General features: G+C 38.7%; 1 protein-coding gene across 16 annotated transcripts in view; it reads right to left on the reverse strand.

The window, feature by feature from the left end:
* Positions 1 to 15,775, reverse strand: part of SYNE1 (spectrin repeat containing nuclear envelope protein 1) — a 497,963-nt gene that overhangs the window by 316,289 nt on the left and 165,899 nt on the right. For all 16 annotated transcript variants that reach the window (XM_061428348.1, XM_061428354.1, XM_061428353.1 and 13 more), the window contains 8 exons: positions 14,499 to 14,663; positions 13,877 to 14,029; positions 12,707 to 12,850; positions 10,185 to 10,358; positions 7,123 to 7,281; positions 6,665 to 6,829; positions 4,847 to 4,981; positions 4 to 162 (listed from right to left, as the gene is read on the reverse strand). In XM_061428348.1, the coding sequence (XP_061284332.1) occupies positions 4 to 162; positions 4,847 to 4,981; positions 6,665 to 6,829; positions 7,123 to 7,281; positions 10,185 to 10,358; positions 12,707 to 12,850; positions 13,877 to 14,029; positions 14,499 to 14,663 (1,254 nt within the window). The remainder of the gene's footprint in view (positions 1 to 3; positions 163 to 4,846; positions 4,982 to 6,664; positions 6,830 to 7,122; positions 7,282 to 10,184; positions 10,359 to 12,706; positions 12,851 to 13,876; positions 14,030 to 14,498; positions 14,664 to 15,775) is intronic.

Raw genomic sequence — 15,775 nt, forward strand, 5'->3', positions numbered from 1 at the left:
TACCCTGTGTTCTTTGATGATTTTTTCGCTGCCTTCCTGGGGCACCAGCTTGGTCTCTCGGTCCAGCTCAGCTCTGCACTCTTCCACAGAAGCTAAGAACCTGTTCTTCTCCACCTCAATCTTCAGATGAAGCAAATGATATGGAGCCTCTGCTTGAAGATCCTGCATGCCATAGGAAGAATCCGGAAAATAGGATACCATTCCTGATCATGTACCTTTCCCACTGAAGTGGCAGAAAATATGAGATAGTTCCTCTTCCAGGGGATCTTCCCAACCCAGGGATTGAACCTGTCTCTCTGACCTTTCCTGCATTGGCAGGCATATCTTTAACCACTGAGACATCTGGATAGCTTAGCACAAATGTGACTTAATCCCTTATCATCAGCATTGAGACTCTGTGCTTTGTACTTTTCCAAGTACCAGGACCACAGCCAAGCTTTTCAGCCTGCTGTGAGTTGGGTGTTTCCACAGTGATTATCCTATTTAACTTTAATAGCCCTATATGGTATTAATATTCCTATTTTAAAGATCAGACCCTTGAGGCTCAAGGTTAAGTAGAAAAGCTGGATTTGATTCTAAATCACATACTGATTCCATATTCCCTCTCCCTGGCATGTGTCCTTTTAAATTTTGTCAACAGCCCTATGTGGTAGGAAGGACAGATATTATGTTCACTACACAGGGGTTGAGGGGGTGCGCAAGGAAACCTTATTAGTGAAAAAGCCAGGATTAAGCAGCCCACGGCTCTGACCACCTATCATCTCCTCTTTTCCGTGGAGCATACACTAAGAAAACACAAGCCAGCCAGCACACGAACAATGGCACCCTGACAATGGGAAATGTTTTACATTCTTCTTTAATACAAGTATAAGCTTCATCATTCCCTTTAGTTGTACAATTTATTTTTAGCCTACTTGTCTCCTATGGCATTTAAAAGATTAACATAAAACACTGAAATAACTGATGAGAGAAATGAGTTAAGGCTTTGGAAAGACTAGGACAGATTATATCTCAGAGAGTTGAATGTATGTGTGTGTGTGTCTATGTAAAATAAAATACAGCCTTCAATTATAGTCTCTTCCACAGTACATTTTTGATAATGTTAAACCTCAAAGACATCTTTAAAAGCTTGGATTTCTGTAAGCATCTATTTTAAAAAATTCAAATTTAGCAAGTAAAAAGGTATTTATTTCTTTTTTATTTTTATTGAAGCATAACTGATTTACTTCATGGGAAATATATGGGGAAACAATGGAAACAGTGTCAGACTTTATTTTCTGGGGCTCCAAAATCACTGCAGATGGTGACTGCAGCCATGAAATTAAAAGACGCTTACTCCTTGGATGGAAAGTTATGACCAAACTAGATAGCATATTCAAAAGCAGAGACATTACTTTGCCAACAAAGGTCCATCTAGTCAAGGCTATGGTTTTTTCCTGTGGTCATGTATGGATGTGAGAGTTGAAATATGAAGAAGGCTGAGCACCAAAGAATTGATGCTTTTGAACTGTGGTGTTGGAAAAGACTCTTGACAGTCCTTTGGATTGCAAGGAGATCCAACCAGTCCATTCTGAAGGAGATCAGCCCTGGGATTTCTTTGGAAGGAATGATGCTAAAGCTGAAACTCCAGTCCTTTGGCCACCTCATGTGAAGAGTTGACTCATTGGAAAAGACTCTGATGCTGGGAGGGATTGGGGGCAGGAGGAGAAGGGGACGACAGAGGATGAGACGGCTGGATGGCATCATTGACTTGATGGACATGAGTCTGAGTGAACTCCGGGAGTTGGTGATGGACAGGGAGGCCTGGCGTGCTGCGATTCAAGGGGTCGCAAAGAGTCGGACACGACTGAGCGACTGAACTGAACTGAACTGATTTACAATGTCAGGTGTACAGCAAAGTGATTCAATTATAATACATATATATATATAAATATATACACATATATATATGTTCAGATTATTTCCCTTATGGGTTATTACAAAATATTGATTATAGTTCCTTGTACTATATAGAAGGTTCTTGTTGGTTATCTATTTTAAAAGGTATTTCTTTAATTGTGTTTTTCTTATGCAAAGGGCTGAAATTTTTAGCCTATGTTACTGAGGTTAGAAAACAAAATCCAGAAAGTGACACAACCTGATGGAGAGTGATCCAGTCTAGATCTCATGACTCCTTCAGCTAACACATATGAAATTCACCACTCAGTATTTCCTTAGAGCATCACTTGTGAGTCTGCTGCTAGCATAGCTTCCTCCAGTCTGCCCCAAGGATGACACCTTCAAAGGGTCCCGTCACCTACAGCTGCTTCCCCTGACGTGCAGATTCTGAAGTCGGCTTCCATGCGACAAGCCCACGCAAGACGCTCCAGTCACACTGAGCCCAGTGGAACCCGCGTGCCCCTGGCACACCCTCCAGCTTGCTTTCTTCCTCCCTGCTGCCCCCAGATCTCTGCCGCTTTTTAAGGCCCTAGCTCAAAACTAATTACCTGCCTTATTCTTGTCTGCTGTCCAAATGGTCCACTTCTCTCTTTCAAAGCTTTCATCAATGTATTACTTACACTTTTTGGAACTTATTATATATTGTACTTTTATTATTTTGCAACTAATTATCTTCCTTACTGGACTCTAAGCTCTCTGGGGGAAAGGATTATGGTTTGTTCATCACTGAATCCTTAACCAATAAATTGTTTTCATTTATATGTTTCAGATAATAAAAAACTAAACCAGATGGCAAAATCCTTGAAAACCTCCAACATATACGTGTGTGTATATATATACACACACACACATCTATATGTATATATCAGATCAGATCAGATCAGTCGCTCAGTCGTGTCCGACTCTTTGCGACCCCATGAATCGCAGCACGCCAGGCCTCCCTGTCCATCATCAACTCCCGGAGTTCACTGAGACTCACGTCCATCGAGTCAGTGATGCCATCCAGCCATCTCATCCTCTGTCGTCCCCTTCTCCTCTTGCCCCCAATCCCTCCCAGCATCAGAGTCTTTTCCAATGAGTCAACTCTTTGCATGAGGTGGTCAAAGTACTGGAGTTTCAGCTTTAGCATCATTCCTTCCAAAGAAATCCCAGGGCTGATCTCCTTCAGAATGGACTGGTTGGATCTCCTTGCAGTCCAAGGGACTCTCAAGAGTCTTTTCCAACACCACAGTTCAAAAGCATCAGTTCTTCGGTGCTCAGCCTTCTTCACAGTCCAACTCTCACATCCATACATGACCATATATGTATATACCTATCTATATATAGTACATAATTGCAGACTTTATATACAAATATATATAATATATAGGACTTCACTGGTGGCTCAGATGGTAAAGAATCTGCCTGCAATGCAGGAGACCTGGGTTCTATCCCTGGGTCAGGAAGATCCCCTGGAGAAGGAAGTGGCTACCCACTCCAGTATTCTTGCCTGGAGAATTCCATGGACAGAGGAGCCTGGTGGGCTACAGTCCATGGGGTCACAAGAGTCAGACACGAGTGAGCAACTAAACACTTTCACACTTTCATACATAATGTATATATATGATGTTTTCATATGAAATATGAATACAGAATATATATTTCATATATATATGATGTATTTCATACACCACGCTACTGAAATTGTAAGAAACATTTCTTGTCATTTCAATAGCGTATCTAACATAACTAAGATGGGAAGAGTTTATGAAATGTCGCTAAAAAAGTTAAATGCCTTGATGTTCCCATCCCCAAAAATAATCAGGAAAAGAAAGCATACTCTTATGTAATATAATGACATTGATAATACTTAAAAATAGGAAAAGCGGGACTTCCGTGGTGGTCCAGTGGCTAAAGACTTTGCCTGCCAATGCAGGGGATATGGGTTCAACCCCTGGTCCAGAGGATCCCCTGTGCCACTAGGCAATAAGCTCGTGTGCCACAATTACTGAGCCAGAGGGCCCTAGTGCCTGAGCACTTCAACAAGAGAAGCCGCTGCAGTGAGAAGTGCGTGCACTGCCAACTAGAGAGTAGCGCCTGCTCACCGCAACTTGGGAAAGCCCACATGCAGCAAAGAAGATCCAGTGCAACCACACGTAAAATAAATTTTAAAAAATCTTTAAAGCTGTGGTACATATACACAATGGAGTATTACTCAGCCATTAAAAAGAATACATTTGAATCAGTTCTAATGAGGTGGATGAAACTGGAGCCTATTATACAGAGTGAAGTAAGCCAGAAAGAAAAACACCAGTACAGTATACTAATGCATATATATGGAATTTAGAAAGATGGTAACGATAACCCTGTATGCAAGACAGCAAAAGAGACACACATGTATAGAACAGTCTTTTGCACTCTGTGGGAGAGGGTGAGGGTGGGATGATTTGGGAGAATGGCATTGAAACATATATGTTATCATATGTGAAACGAATCACCAGTCTAGGTTTGATGCATGATACAGGATGCTTGGGGCTGGTGCACTGGGATGACCCAGAGGGATGGTATGGGGAGGGAGGTGGCGGGGAGGGTTCAGGATGGGGAACGCGTGTACACCCATGGTGGATTCATGTCGATGTATGGCAAAACCAATACAATATTGTAAAGTAATTAGCCTCCAATTAAAATAAATACATTTATATTAAAAAATTTTTAAAAAGCAGAGACAAAAGAAAATTTAAAAAAAATCTTTAAGAAAACAGGAAAAGCAAAATTCTATCATATTCCTGTTTTATTCAAGCTCAGCTTTTATTAAAAGCTATGATAACTTTCCCTGGTTTCTAAATTTCTCTGACCATTGAACCCTCACGCCCTCATGTTCTCTTCCCTCGTCCATGATACACGACCTTCCCGTGTGGTCCCAACTCACCTTCCACTGTTTGTGGAGCTTTCTGACGGCTTCCTGCAGGCCCCGCTGCTCCTGCTCAGGCAGAATGTCAGTGAGCTCGTCACACGCTTTCAGGAAAGCATTGAGCACCCTCTGGTCCAGCTGACTGAAAAACTCCTGGCATGGAGAAGGGGCAGAGTGGTCATGAGTGTCAGGCAGAATAAAAGGCAGCATCAGACACCAGTGAAGTAGTCACGCTTCTAAACAAGCCTCTTAGCCAGCTGCTGCCCTCTTCAAACCTTCTGGGTGACTACCATTTTGTTTTCAGGAACAGACTAAAATTATCCACAGTGATGAATCAGAAGCCATTGAATCTGAAATTCAACTAGGACTTTTTTATTTTTTAGAAAAAAGTCTTTCCAGTTTTTAAATTTGATAGAATATTCTAGAAAGTCAATGGGAGATCCTAAAAACTTGATCCCACAGGGACAGAGTTTTAGTTCCTCTTTGGTAAAAGTCAGAAGAGTGGAGTGGAAGCCAGGACTAAACCTCACAATCCCTCACTGCAGTGTGTTCCAGGCCTTGCTGGCTCATTATGAGCCGTTTCTGCATTCACACCAAGCACACAAACTGTGGACTGAATTGTGTTGCCCCCTCTTCACCATCCCATCCCATCAAAGTCATATGTTGAAGCCCTAACCTGCGGTGTGATGATATCTGAGGGTGGGCCTCTCATGAAGGAATCAGTGCCCTTTTTCAAGGTGAGACATTGAAGATCTTCCCCTTTACCTATCTCTGCCATGTGAGGACACAGTGAGGTAACCAACTGCATATCAGGAAGAGTCCTCGCCAGAACCCAGCCAGGCTACTACCCTTATCTCAGACTTAGTTTTCAGAACTAAGAAAATAAATTCCTATTGCTTAAGCCACTCAACCTGTCTTTATTTATTTTTTTTTTATGGTAGCCTGGGCAGATGAATACAACACCTGCACAAATATACATGGCTAAATCTCACAAAGTCTTAGGATTATGTATGCTGGGAAGCCGCAGTGATTCAAAAGAAAGAACAGCAGAGTAGGGGTGTATAAATTTGAATGAGATGTTGGATGGTCATAGACATCAAACCTAAATCCATCAGCTGCATCACAAATGCATTGCATTCATCATTTGAGAGTGTGGCTTGCATAAATATCCACTGAAATTTCAGGAAAAAAGTATATATTGTCAGAGGGAATCATCTCCATACACCATTTAAGAGATTACTCATATTCTCAATACTGATATAATTTAAATGAGTATGATTAACAAGGAGATGGCTTCACAATACAGGCTCAAGTTGTAGATCAGCTATCAAACTTCAAGTGACATGGTACCTATTCCATGTGTGAGATGGCAGAATTATGATATAAGCACAAAGACTTAGCCATCCCCCTAAACTTCTTTCTTAGAAAGTATATGTTGGTCATGAAAGAGTGTTTCAGCTAAATAATGAATTAGTAGTTTGGAGAGTCTGAATTATCTCTCCCATGGTTATCTGCTACTCCAGGGGCTCAAGAATGGGCAATTATAGGGCAGCTTATCAACTGCTTCTGAGGTTCTTTTTGCTGTCATTTCTTCAGGTCTTTTATCTAACAAGTTCCTTCTCCTGGCTCATTTCCCCTCTACCCTCCCTTTCTCCCCTTCCTTCTTCCCTTCCTCCTCCTCCCCCTCCATTTTCTTTTTCTTCCCTCTCTCTCTGTCTCTCTCTTCCGGTCTCTCTCTCCTTCTCTGTATTAGAACATTACACTCGTTTTAGTTTTCATCCAAGATGGCCTGCTCATGTCCTCACATCCTCAAGGGCCCACGTGGGAGGCACTCACGGTGTGTCTCTTCAGCAGGTCTTCCGGGTCCCCCTTTTCCTCCAGGCCCTCCTGAGCGACCCTGAGCACCTTCTCCAACTCAGCTCGAGACTCCTCAAACTTCTTCATCAAGCGGCTGTTGGTTTCCACATGTTTCTTCCAATCTCCAGTTTTCTTTACCATATTCTTGATTAAAAAATAATCATCATCATAATGGGATATTGATCTCTAGTCGTTGAAAAAGTCATTTGTTAAAGTATACTGTTTCTTTCAAAAAACACTTGGAGGGAATATATGTCATTATGATGAGAATAATCAATCCTTCTAAATATTAATTAATAACAGAGGAAGAAGTAAAATGATTGGTTTCCAACCTCAGTAGATGAGCTGTTTGTCAAGAGTGAAGACGTGAAATGGGGTAATTAAAGTCTTGTTGGAATGTTCCTCATCCCCGTCTCTAAGGCAGGCAGTGAACCTACCTGAAAAGCAACATGCGTATCTGCAATCTTTCTCTGTAGCTTCGTCTGGTCAAAATGCTTTAACACGTTGCTCAAGGTCACAAACTTCTGAACACTCTGACTGCCTTTCTCAATTTGAGTCATGGCTTTCTTACAGCTTTCTTGACAAGCCAACAGTTCCTACAAGAAAAGGGAACTCACAACATAGTATTTAAAAGGGCAAGAAAGAATGACAGTAACCATTACAAAACATTAACAGCATTATATAGCTTTTAGGCTTTTAATCAGCAATAAGTAAAACCAAAAGTATGGAGAGGTGGTGCTTTTCAGAAGAGCACAATTTTAAGCAATCACTGAAGTCAGTGCCTTTTATATAAGGCATTTAAATGTCACGCTGAGGTTTCTTAAATCTTTTACATTTCATGCCTACCTTATTAATATCAAGAGGATGACAAAGCATCAAAATTGTTATCTGTGTGGTGCATGCCTTCCTTCTACCAACCAACAGGTCCATAATTTATTATACAAAACAATAATGAAATCAATCTACATATCAGGCTATAATCTGCCTCAATAAATTTAATACCAGTGCATATTATACTTTACAGAGTTAGTTGAAGCAGTATATATAATTTGTATATTCTAAAATATACAACATTTGAATTCTTAAGGTTCACAAACTATCAACCTCATTAATAAAATGGTGGACCCCAGGTTGGTTGGTGGATTAGTTGCTAAATTATGTCTGACTCTTGCATGGACTGTAGCCTACCAGGCTCCTCTGTCCATGGGATTTCCCAGGCAAGAATACTGGAGTGGGTTGCCATTTCCTTCTCCAAGGCATCTTCTCAACCCAGGTCTCCTGCATTGTAGGCAGATTCTTGCATTACAGGTGGATTCTTTACCAACTGAGTTACCAAGTGGACCCCAGATTCTAACACAAAAGACAGCAGACTAGTGGGCCTGGGAATACTTGGCAGTTGTCACGCATTTGCAGATGAGAAGCAATGGTGACTCATAGGCCTTTTCACCTGACTATATCCTGGGATCCTGGCAATTTCTGCCTTAGACAGCATGGAAATTATTCAGCTCCATGGCAAGCAGTCATTTTTTTGACTTGAATCTATACCATTTGCACTTCAGCATCCTTGATTACTTTGAAGAAATAGTTCAAACTGGTAATATGGATACCAGTTTGGGTAACTTAGATGCAAATATTAAGAGCAAGATTTCTGTTTTATTTGGGGAAGACAGAGTAAGGATATAATTGTTCATTTTGAACATTTAGGAAGTAAGAGAGTAACATATGTTAGAAAAATCTTGAAGTGAAAGTGAAAGTTGAGCAGTTGTATTTGACTCTTTGTGACCCTGTGGTCTATACAGTCAATGGAATTCTCCAGGCCAGAATACTGGAGTGGGTAGCCTTTCCCTTCTCCAGGGGATCTTCCCAACCCAGGGACCAAACCCAGGTCTCCCACATTGCAGATAGATTCTTTACTAGGTGAGCCACCAGGGAAGCCCAAGAATACCAGAGTGGGTAGCCTGTCCCTTCTCCAGCAGATCTTCCTGACCCAGGAATCAAACCGGGGTCTCCTGCATTACAGGTGGATTCTTTACCAAGTGAGCTATCAGGCAAGCCCTAGAAAAATCTTACTCATATTTTATCATTAAAAATAGTAAACACAATTTTAATTGTGAAAGGATTATTTGATGGAGACATATAGCAATTTGGGAACACATGAAATGGCACTATGATTTCAAAATGAAAGACAATCTTTAACCAATGAGAACCCATTAGAATAGGGTTTGGTGGTATAATCATTGCGTGTGTGCTCAGTCGCTCAGTCGTGTCCGACTCTGCAACCCCATGGAATGCAGCCCACCAGGCTTCTCTGTCCATGTAACTTTCCAGGCAAGAACACTGGAATGGGTTGCCATTTCCATCTCCAGGGGAATCTTCCTGGATCAAGGATTAAACCCACGTCTCTTGCATCTCCTGCATTGGCATCATCACTGTGATTTATCATTACTAATAATAATAATGTTAATTGCTACCAGTTATAGAGTATGTGCCCTAATGTGTTAGTCCTATTATAGAATATTTAATGTAATCTCTACAGCAAGTTCTCAACTTAGGTACCACCACTCCCATTTCAATGTGAGAAAATAAAGCTAATCAAGGCTTTGTAATTTGCTGTATCAGATCTGAATACCTGTCTGACTCACTTCAGATGTTCTCTGCTCTTTCTGCTAAGTGATGCTGCCTTCCTTTCATGAGTCTATTTTGATGAATACAGTGGCAAACCTTTTGCCCATCAGTTTCACCCTCTGTTGCTTAAGTTCATTTATAATAAACCAACTAAATAAGCCAATTAACTGTCACACTCAGTAGGAGGCTGTTCTGCATACAGATTTGCTTGCTAAAACTGAGACAAAGAAGAATGATTCTCACTCCAAATACATTTCCAGAATGCTATGGTCATGTCGATCGGTCTAATCCTAGAGCCGCGAAAAGATCCCATAAGGCAGATGATAGACACTGGACAGAAATGGAATGCAATTATTTATTTCTGTACATACCTAAATATATACAATTTAAAATTTATCTATACAATTTTTATCTACATAAATATGCAGTTATGCCTAAGTCGCTTCAGTCATGTCTGACCCTCTGTGACCCGTGGATTGTAGTCTGCCAGGCTCCTCTGTCCATGGAATTCTCCAGGCAAGAATACTGGAGTGGGTTGCCATGCCCTCCTCCAGGGGATCTTCCTAGCCCAGGGATCGAACCCACATCTCCTTGGCTTCTGCATTGGCAGATGGATTCTTTACCACTGAGCCACCAGGGAAGCCCCTATGTAAATATACCTATATATAAATATATAGAGAGATATAACATTTTTTATTCTATCTATAGTGCATAGGCTTTTCATCTTTGGCCATGCGATTTTGTTTTGAGTTGCCAGTACTATTCTATTAAAAGTTTTCTTCTCTTATCACTGAATTTCTATCATTATATGCACCTCAGTGTTACTACCTATGCATTCAATTAACTAGGTCTCCCGAAAGAAAAATTTCCTTACCTGATGTTTCTGTTTAAAAAGAGGACTAGATTGTGCCTCATGTTCAAGAACTGTCATAATTTCATCGATTTTCCCAAGTGAGTCATAAAAGGCCGTCATCTGCTTTTCTAATTCCTCCAACGGTACCAACAGCTGCTGAGACTCAGAAAGGAGTGGGGAGTAACAGTCTTTGACCTTTAAAAAAACAAAGCCACAAATTGCATCGAAGGCCATGAAAGACCATAAGCTCAGGGCACTATTCATAGCTCTCAGGAATGTTTTCTTCATTATGAGGTCGTTTTGTGCTTACAGATCTCCGGAGATACTCTTTAATGATATTTCCTGTGTATTGTTAAATTTTGATGTAAAAAAAAGCACTACCATTGTACCACTGAGACAAGTAAATGCTACGGAGCTTTCTTATGAAAATACATCTATAGGATGTATTTGCTCATTTGGATAGGTCTTGCTCATGTAAATTATGTCAGTGAGCCAGATGGCATCAAATTCCATTTTATGAACTCTGCAACCCATCTTCACATTGGGCTCAAAATCTGACCTAAGACAGTCGTGAATGACCATTATCTAAGCCGACTTGGACTTTCCAACTTCATTTCTAAGAACTCCACTACTTGACCCCTTAACTCTAGACAAACTTACAAACTTGTTGATGCGTTCCTCCCAGGGAGGTCCTGTGCCTCTCCTAACCTCCTTCAAGCTCCATGCTTAGCCTCTCTTTCCCCATTGATATCCCACTCACACCAAGCACTCCTGTCATATACAAATTTATTCACAAAGGTTCTCAGGCTGGTTCTCCCTCATCTGAATTGGCCCAGCTCTCATCTGTTACTTCTCTTTTTTTTAATGTTATTAATTCATACACCTGCATTGTCTTTATCTTCATGATGAGCTCCTGAAGATGAAGATCTCCATCAAAGTTCTGCTTTGTCATATTTGTTGGAATCCAGGAACTCATACAATCTTGCAAGAACTTCATGCCCCCCTCGTTTTATTTAGAGTTGCTCCCAAAGTATTATGGGTTGACCAAAATACCATTTGCATTTTCCCTAAGGTGGTATGAAAAAACCCGAATGGACTTTTTGGTCAACCCAATGCTTTTGGAAACCAAGGAAAGGAAATTAAGTATCTGTTAGTAGATCATTTATTTTTTTCTTTACCTTGTCATTATTCTCATGCTCTTGGATATACCAAATGAAGGAGAAACTCATAGAAAGCAAGCCACTGTCCTGTTGCCACAGGACTCTGTTAAAATTACTGAACAAAATACAGAGAATCTGCTGACATGTGTAATAATTGGTATATATTCTAAATCTTCTCAGGACACAAAAGGAATCTTACCAAGATGCTATATCTAACAGCAGTTAAGAAAGTGTGATGACTTACCTGTGTCTAAAGGAGCAATTTGCTTTCTCAGAAGTTGCCCTAAATCACTAAACCCAAGCTAGGCTGAGATGTGCCAGCCCAAGACACAGCTCTAAAGGCTGCTTGAAGGTTATCTAATTGATAATGTTGACTCCAAATTGTACCAAATCCTTATAAATAATCTTGAATATTTGAAAGGATTTAAAATTACCATTCTAGTATATACCAGTTTGACAAAATTTTCTCTTCTTTCTATGGCCTTGATTCTTCCTATTTCTACCTGTCTCATTTATTCCTTTTTAAAATGAATTCTCCACAGTTGATTTTTCATATTTTCATATTGGTCTTTCTCTTTCTAAATTTCCTTTTCTAATTAATAGGGTTTTCTGTCTTATTTCCCTTTGTTTTCCAATTCTTCATTACAAAATTTTCTCTTCACTTACATAATCACTCCTTTTTTTTTTTTTAAGGAAAAAACCAGGTATTAATTACCCAGTTTAAATGGACTTTGAGAACAATATCATCTTTATAAAATGCAACTTTAGATAGATAAAAATCCTAATGAAACTTCCAAAGCTGTTAAGGAAAACCCCTCAATAGAATAGAAATGACTTATGGGTCATTTCATATTCTTTGAGTTTTCTGCACAGAAGTGGCATAAATGTATGTATCCTAAGTCCAAAGTGAACTCTGTGAGATGAAGAGGGAAGAATTTCACTATTTTGTGGCTGTGCAAGTGAAAAGAAATGGTGTAATAAAGACCGTGTAAGTATGTCCAATATCAATACACCCCAATACAAGAGGATGCTGGAATTCTTTCTCACTTAAATATATGATGTCTTCCTCCTCCTCTTCTTCTCCCCTTGTGTCCCATTTCATCACTTCTCACTGGTCCTCTGATCTTCCAGAGGAGGCTTATCTTCCTATTAAAATACACGTACTAGTACTTCTACATGAAAGAGGCAAGGCTTCAGTTATCATCTCCATAGTTTCATTTTTTAAAGCTCACGACAAAGTTACTAGACGAAGAATCCCAATAAGAAATAAACACAGGATCTGCTAACAAGTGAATGAGTTGTCTTCAGTGACAGAAAAGTAAGACGAGCAGAAAGTGATGTTGGTCCTGAATGGAGTTTCATGCTTTAAAAATATTTTCCCACCTTGGTTAGTTGTTCTTTGAGCCCAGACATGGTTGCAAACATTTCATTAGCTTCTTCTTGAGAGATCTCTTTGGTAATGAGGTGCGCTGTCTTTGTTATCATCTTATACTGAGCATCCATCACAGGCACCCTCTGTTCAATATCCTACATGAATCATTGAAACAGCTATGTTAACACATGATACATTTACTCTTAATTTCAAGATTTGACAAATGGATACAGATCAATATGTACTGAATAAAACTCTATACTTGTAATAATCTTCTGGAGAGTCCAATGATTACTTTCCTTCATTACTAATATATGATATATTGATATAAGAAAATAAATAGAAATAAATATAAGAAAATACATAAAATGAATAGAATTTAACAAATAAATTTCCTTAAATATCACCATAAATCCTTAGGTTAACATAAAGATAAGCAGAAGTGATCTTTACACTTTCAAGATACATATTAATGTAATCTGTAAACATTATATCAGGTAAATGCATGTTAACAATTTGGGGCAATTCTGATTTTAAAAATGAAACAACTTACTTCTTTAAAATAAGTAACATTGCAAAAATTTATAAATTAGAGATAATAATGAAAACTTAATAGTCTTCTCACACCAGAGCCAACACCCCTACCACCACAAGGCTCTGCTAAAATTACTTAAACAAAATTAATATTTTTCCTGTGTGTATTTACACCTACTTTTATTTTTACAAAAAAAGGATGATGCTTTGTTTTGCTTTTCTTACTTAATGATATATTGGAAAAGTCTTTCCATATCATTAAATATTCTTCCACTGCTTCATTTTTGAGAGCTGCAGGGTATTCAAAATATATAAATAGCACAATTCATTTAGTAAATCCTTTATTGTTGGAGGCATTTACGTAGAGGTATCTCCAGACACCTGTTTTTCCCTAGTACTTTATAATTCGGTTGTAGAAAATGAAAATTTCTACTAAAAAACTATTTTGAAGTTACTCTATGGTCAATACACATCTTAAAAAATTTAGATAGCTTTTTTATGAGACCAGAAATCAGGATATGCATACATGTCACAGTGATGCCAAGGAGACACAGAAACAGTTCTTGTAATGACCTAAGTAGCTTCACTGATCTTTCTTTACACAATAGAATAGGTTTTTCACTTTATGTTCCAGAAAACCAGCTCACCTCCAAGTCTTGAATTAATAACTTGACATTCATAAAAGAGACTTCTAAGGGCTCTGAAAGTTTCCTATGGGCTTCAGTTGCAAAATCAGACAAGATAGTAACACAATCGTTGTATTCTTTCTTCATTCTGTCCAACTCATCAGCTCGAGCATACTGTTCAGAAAAGGGAGTGGGGCAACACAGAAAACCATTAAGCCAAGACTCAAGAAGCTTGTTTAACTTTCATTTCTACATACTATCTGGAATTTTTAGGTGGTAGGAAAGACTCTGATTCCTGATTCTTATTTTAGATATACTTGAAGTTAGTCAAATTACTGTGAAAAGAAGAAAGGAACTAGCCTAGAAGCAACAAATTATGATTTAAAGCATGAATCATTCCATGTAAGTAAGCTCCATATGTCAACATAATCCTTAATCAAACTATACATTTCTGTTATGTTCCTCCATTACAAATTGGAAAGAATAAAGGACCAGATAGAAACATAACAGTTCTAAACACATCTGTACTCTGCCTTAATAAGCCCATGCTATAACAGTAAAGAGTCTCTAAACAGACTGTTTATCACGACATTTATGACACACCCATCCATGTTCTAGGCAGAAACATATTTGAAAAACATACTTGCTTGACTTCCATAAACAACTCCCTCCATCGCCCATTTAGCAGTAGTAATTGCTGTTTGAGATCACGGGAAACCATCTCATCACACGTTTCGATTAAAAAATTGCCAGCATCATTCATGGCCGTGTGCTGCTGTATCCAATGAGGCAAATTTCGGAAAAAATCCTAAACAAGAAACAATGCACACTCGTGTAAATCATAAACCAAAGGTTAGTAGATGATATGAAAGTAACCAGACCATGAGAAATCCCTTGGTTCTAGAATTTGTGCAAATTTTAAGGTGAATTTTAACTCTCTTTCAAAACGGAAATTTTTAACAAAAAAGTTCAAAAATGTGAACTAGAAATTGTGCCTTTTCACAAGAACATGTGTGCCACATATTTTGCTGAAAACAAAACAACATGATGACCACATTCTGTTATTCCTATTTTGCAGATGAAAAAGCTGAATTTCTGTGAATGTAAGGGACTTGTGCCTCTATTCTTCAGGCTAGTAAATACCAGTGCCAGAGTTATATAAAAGGTATAATATTTTAGGGAATATATAGCTTTAGGGAATATATATATATATATATCTTTCTCAAGAAAGATTTTACTGATTACTTTTAATTTTAAAATCAAATTTTAAAATCTGAATACAGTCCATGAAGATAATTAACAATCATGAAGATAAACTCTTCAAGGAAAATTTTTAAAAAGTCATTATCTGGGCCAAGAATACATAATATAATGACATCCTTCCTTATTTAGGGTTACACATTTGATGATGGAGCAGCTTCCACTGGATTTCAAATTGTGTGCGTGTCCACACACACACATATGCACCATGGTGAAAACCAAGAACACCATAATTCAAAATCGATTTCACAAGTCATGTGTGGGAGGACTTCCTACATAAACCAGTGAGAACACTTCTGTTTCTGGTGGTTATACCCCCTTGGATGAAATTATCACATATGACATCTGCTAGGGCACTGCCAGTCTAATCAGAAAAGCCAAAATCTGTGTGGGTTACAGTTGGTCAGGTACACGAAAGCACTTAATCTATATGAAATATAGAATGGGAAACATATAAAAATTATACATCTGCTTGTATAACATAATAATCAAAGAACCAAACTTGAATGGCAAGCAGTAATTCTGATATAAGTGCTATACCTCTCAATGGAGGTCTGGCATTTTAATGTTTTACATAAAAGTTGTTTTTCCATGAGAAAATACCAGACTCCCATTGAGAAGTATATATATGGAAATCAGTCCATTTCATGTGATATTTTA

The sequence above is a fragment of the Bos javanicus genome, chromosome 9, assembly GCF_032452875.1.
Source record: "Bos javanicus breed banteng chromosome 9, ARS-OSU_banteng_1.0, whole genome shotgun sequence".
In the NCBI taxonomy this organism is placed as follows: Eukaryota; Metazoa; Chordata; class Mammalia; order Artiodactyla; family Bovidae; genus Bos; species Bos javanicus.